Below are 4,346 nucleotides of genomic sequence, written 5' to 3'. Positions count from 1 at the left end.
CAGACACACTTGTACATTTCTCTGACGTTCCATTCCGTGTTATCAACAACTGTGGAAATTTGACTTTTACAGTCCTTTTCATGTTCAACTGGGATGGAAACAGATCTTTGGTTCTCATATCTTTCGTTAATGAATGTAAAAACCCAGAATTCATCTCTAAAACCCACTTTCATCAGTTCATCCAGAGTGCATGGCTACTTCTTTATGCATAATTTGCCTTTGTTTAGGTGTTAGTCAAGGTATGTGTTCAAATTCTTTGTATAGAAATAATTTTTCTTTAACTAAATTATTTGTTATGGTTCAGTCACAGATTTTTGTTTCTGCATTTTTTTCCTTGCAAGACATTTTAATTGGAAATTCCTACCTTCAGGCTTTCATGTCTCTCTTGATGTACCTGGGTGTTTTTTTTTGTTTGTTACAACCTTCCTATTTGTTTGGTACTCTATCCTGGTGTCCCGTCTTGAAGGAATCTTTCCATTCTTTCTCTTGTTGACAGCTCTCTTTTTGGGGTTATGTTTCCTGCCAATCAGCAGCCCCAAAAGCTTGGTGGGTGTATAAGTTCTGTTTTCTAACTGCAAACACATTTGAAGATGGACTCAGCTTTTGTATTTATTTTCTTCTACTCAAAGTGAAAAACAACATCTCAGAAGTACCTAACATGTTTTGAGGGATGATTTATGAAGTTTTGCTGGATATCTGTCTATTTTTGTGTGTGAGTTGAATATAGCTGAGAAATAATTTTCTCTTAATAGAGGTTGATATGTCAGTTTCTTAAGTGGAGTAAGTTAATAAAAATTAACTGCTTAAGAGAAACAGTTTAATTTAACTCAACTAAATCCTATTCACACTGCATATTGTAAAAAAGTTCAATTTCCTTGAGCAGGGTTTAGATAACTACAGACCAACTCTATACCAGACAAAGGAGATGAAGGACAAAAACAACCAAAACAACATTAACTGTGAATGTTGTCGGGTATGAGAGGAGACAGTGAATGCACCATGAGGCTGGTCTGGTCAAACAGGTCAAGTGAGTTTCACACTTGGGAACAGCTTCCCTTCCCTCAGCTCATACTGATGCCTTTTCCCCCAATCAGAGACACGGCCACAAGCACCACAGCTGTTGCACTCTGAGGAATAAACAGAGAATTATCAGTAGGTAAGCTGCTTTTTTAATGACTTTACTAACAGTAGTAATCAGAGATGTTTACAAGTGTGAGACAAAAGACAGGTCACATTTCGTCAGCCATGTTAAGTCTGCTTGTAAATAGTGAAACTAGCATTTAAGGTCACACTCCCAGAGGTCTGACTGGCTGTTGTTAGTGAGTTTCCAAACTCAGGAATTTTACAGTCTAAGGTAGAGAAACATTTTGGTCCCTCTGAACTCCATGATTCTTGCATAGAAACGACTGGAAAGTCTTGGGCTATCCAGGCACATACTATTTTCTTACTATACAGAGCTGAACAAAAATATTAAGTAATTCACATCCAAATGTTGGAAGCTGCCTGACCTCATGTCTGCCTTCTCATCTTTCCATTTTTTGTGAACATCTAATATTGTCTTGTCTTTAACACTTGGATAGTGAATTATCACAGATGCACCCATGTTTCAGAAAAAAACTAAAGTCACATCAAAGTATCATATCTTTAAATTAAAGGCAATGTAAGAAAAAACACATACATACATGATTTCAAGGATTTGTTTTAAAAATCCAATGCTAACTCAAGTTACGTTTGAATAAAAAAGTATTAATTTGTAAAGCAGTTCTTGGTTTAGTGGTAAGTTATGTTTTCTATGTGTTTGCTTCCAGAGGGAGTTCAGGTTGTGATGTCCGCATCTAGGTTTGACCGTGTGAGAGAAATGCCTCTCTATGACCAGGTCCCAGTGGGTCCTGGATGGAGGGACACTGAACTGCCCCCTCTCCCACCCCCACCACCACTACATGAGACTGTTCCAGCAGTCAGCTTCGATCCCCTCCCCCCTCCTCCCCTACCTGAGCAGCCAGCTGTGGGACCTGAATCTTTCTATCCCTCCAGTGACGAGGAACCAGCTGAGGGGGACTGTGAAGCAATGGACATCAAGCCAGTTCGTCGCTTTATTCCCGATTCTGTTAAAAACCTTTTCCGGTTCAACAGTGGGAACCGAAGCAGCCAGGGGTGGCCTGTTACTTCTTCTACACAACCTCACTCCCCTGCCCCATCAGCCAGTAAGAATACCCCCTGCCACACCACAACAGGAGTGCCCTGCTCACCGCCCAACTCTGCCCCTCCATCTCCTTCACTTCCTGGCTCTTATCGGGACCCCTACGGTGGGTCACTGGGGGGTTATACCTCTCAAAAGGAGAAAGATGGATTGATGCTGGGTGCTGAAGCTATGGACTTGGGTTCTGCAGTGCACAGTAATCTCTCAGCCCAGACCTACCAGGAGCGGGTAGAGGAGTACCATCAGCGCTATGCCTACATGAAGTCTTGGGCTGGCCTACTCAGGATCCTGGGTTGTGTGCAGTTGCTACTTGGAGCTGCTGTGTTCGCATGTGTCTGTGCTTATGTGCACAAGGATAATGAATGGTTTAATATGTATGGATACTCCCAACCACAGATGTATGGAGGACTTGGTGTAGGGGCTTCAGCATATGGAAATGGGGGCGGTACCTACACAGGTCCCAAAACACCTTTTGTTCTTGTAGTGGCAGGGATAGCATGGATAGTGACTGTAATCCTTGTTGTTCTTGGTATGACTCTGTACTACAGAGCCATTCTTCTTGATTCCTCTTGGTGGCCACTGACAGAGTGCTCTATCAACTTTGTACTGGCAGTGCTATATATGGCAGCAGGGATAGTGTATGTAAGAGACACAACCAGAGGAGGACTATGCAACATGCCCATCTTCAATAATGGAGTCAATGGTGCATTTTGTCGCACAGAGGCTGGCCAAACAGCAGCCATAGTCTTCCTGTTCCTCACCATGGTGCTCTACTTTATCAGTGCAGGAGTTTGTCTGAAGCTGTGGAGGCACGAAGCAGCCAGGATGAGAAAGGAGGTGCTGGCACAGGAGGTCTGACCCAAACATCTCTCTTCACCTTCATGAATAAATGTTTAATCTCAGTTAGTAGTTTGATATTACATACATGGTTGAGCTATAATCCACCTCCATGTGTGCATAAGAAAGCTGCTTTAAAACAGTCAGCTGTTTTAAAGCTGTTTTTAAACTTTAAAACAGTTATTGAATTGTTTGCTACTCTGGACATGTGGCAAATATCTAAATCAATTCAATTGATGATGAGAGGTTATAAGGTACCAGAACTACTAGCATGTCGAGCTAGATTACAGAGTCAGAAGGGTTGCAAAAACAGGATTCTTTTACTTGTAGGTGTTCATGCTCTTTAAGATACCGGAAAGAAACAAACAGGAAAAAAGTGAGTGATGTAATTGTTTTTCATCAAGCTCCCCACATCCCTCACCATACAACCTGTCCTACATGACAAGAAGTGAATTACATACATTTCTGGTGTCCATTAAAAATAACAAAAGCTGTGTTGTGGTGCATGGCGCATAAAATAAATAAATAACAGACACCTCTGCAGTAAGCAACTTTGGGCACTGCAAACTTCTATAAGTCTCTAACTATCTTTGAATCATTTCAAGTTTTAAGCTAACAAATTGTCAAGGACTTTTTCTGCACCATATGGGAAAGTCTTTTTGGCATGCTTGTTTGTGGCTCTAATTGAAAATTACTACATACATTTTTCTGCCAAATATATTTCTAATATATTATTAATGCATGTTGAAATTCTGAGTGCTCTGAATCTTTCTTGAGTCCTAAGAGTTTGAATTCAACTGAATTAAATTCACTTCAATATAACTTTATTCAAATTATTTACTAAGCGCTGTTTTATCTTTCTCCTCACCACCATCTCTTGAAAACTTGAATGTTTGTTTATCTCGTTACTGACTGATTGATGAAGCAATTCAACTGTTGTGTCTGCCTCTGCTCTGAACCATTGTCGCTGATATAGCATCACAGAGCTTAAGTAACCTTTGGTTTGTGTTCGACTCTGTCCACATCAGTTTTATTTTACCACACACATATTTTTAGCCACAGTATATACAGACCCTTTCCAAAAAATTTGAATGTCATGGAAACATTGCGTAATCCCCATAATTCCATTCAAAATATTAAACTTTCATAGGTTATAGTCAGGGTCCACAGTTTAGACTTTTTCAAGTATTTGTTTCTTTATTTTTACATAATTTGGGCTTCCATCTCATAAAACCCACATCAAGAAGAATGTAATACTGCCTCTTTATATATATAATTTCTTATTTCTTTGGCTTCAAAACCATATATA

General features: G+C 40.0%; 1 protein-coding gene across 1 annotated transcript in view; it reads left to right on the top strand.

Moving 5' to 3' along the window:
* Window positions 1–1,053: 1,053 nt before the first annotated feature.
* The window catches only part of marveld2b (MARVEL domain containing 2b), a 9,340-nt gene continuing 6,047 nt past the window's right edge, over window positions 1,054–4,346 (top strand). The window contains 2 exon segments of the mRNA XM_008419299.2: window positions 1,054–1,156; window positions 1,809–3,091. Coding sequence (XP_008417521.2) covers window positions 1,826–3,091 — 1,266 coding nt within the window. The 5' untranslated portion in view covers window positions 1,054–1,156; window positions 1,809–1,825.

The sequence above is a fragment of the Poecilia reticulata genome, linkage group LG9 (assembly GCF_000633615.1).
Source record: "Poecilia reticulata strain Guanapo linkage group LG9, Guppy_female_1.0+MT, whole genome shotgun sequence".
In the NCBI taxonomy this organism is placed as follows: Eukaryota; Metazoa; Chordata; class Actinopteri; order Cyprinodontiformes; family Poeciliidae; genus Poecilia; species Poecilia reticulata.
Note: the sequence above shows the minus strand (reverse complement) of the source record. Positions and strands in the feature narration are given on the sequence as shown.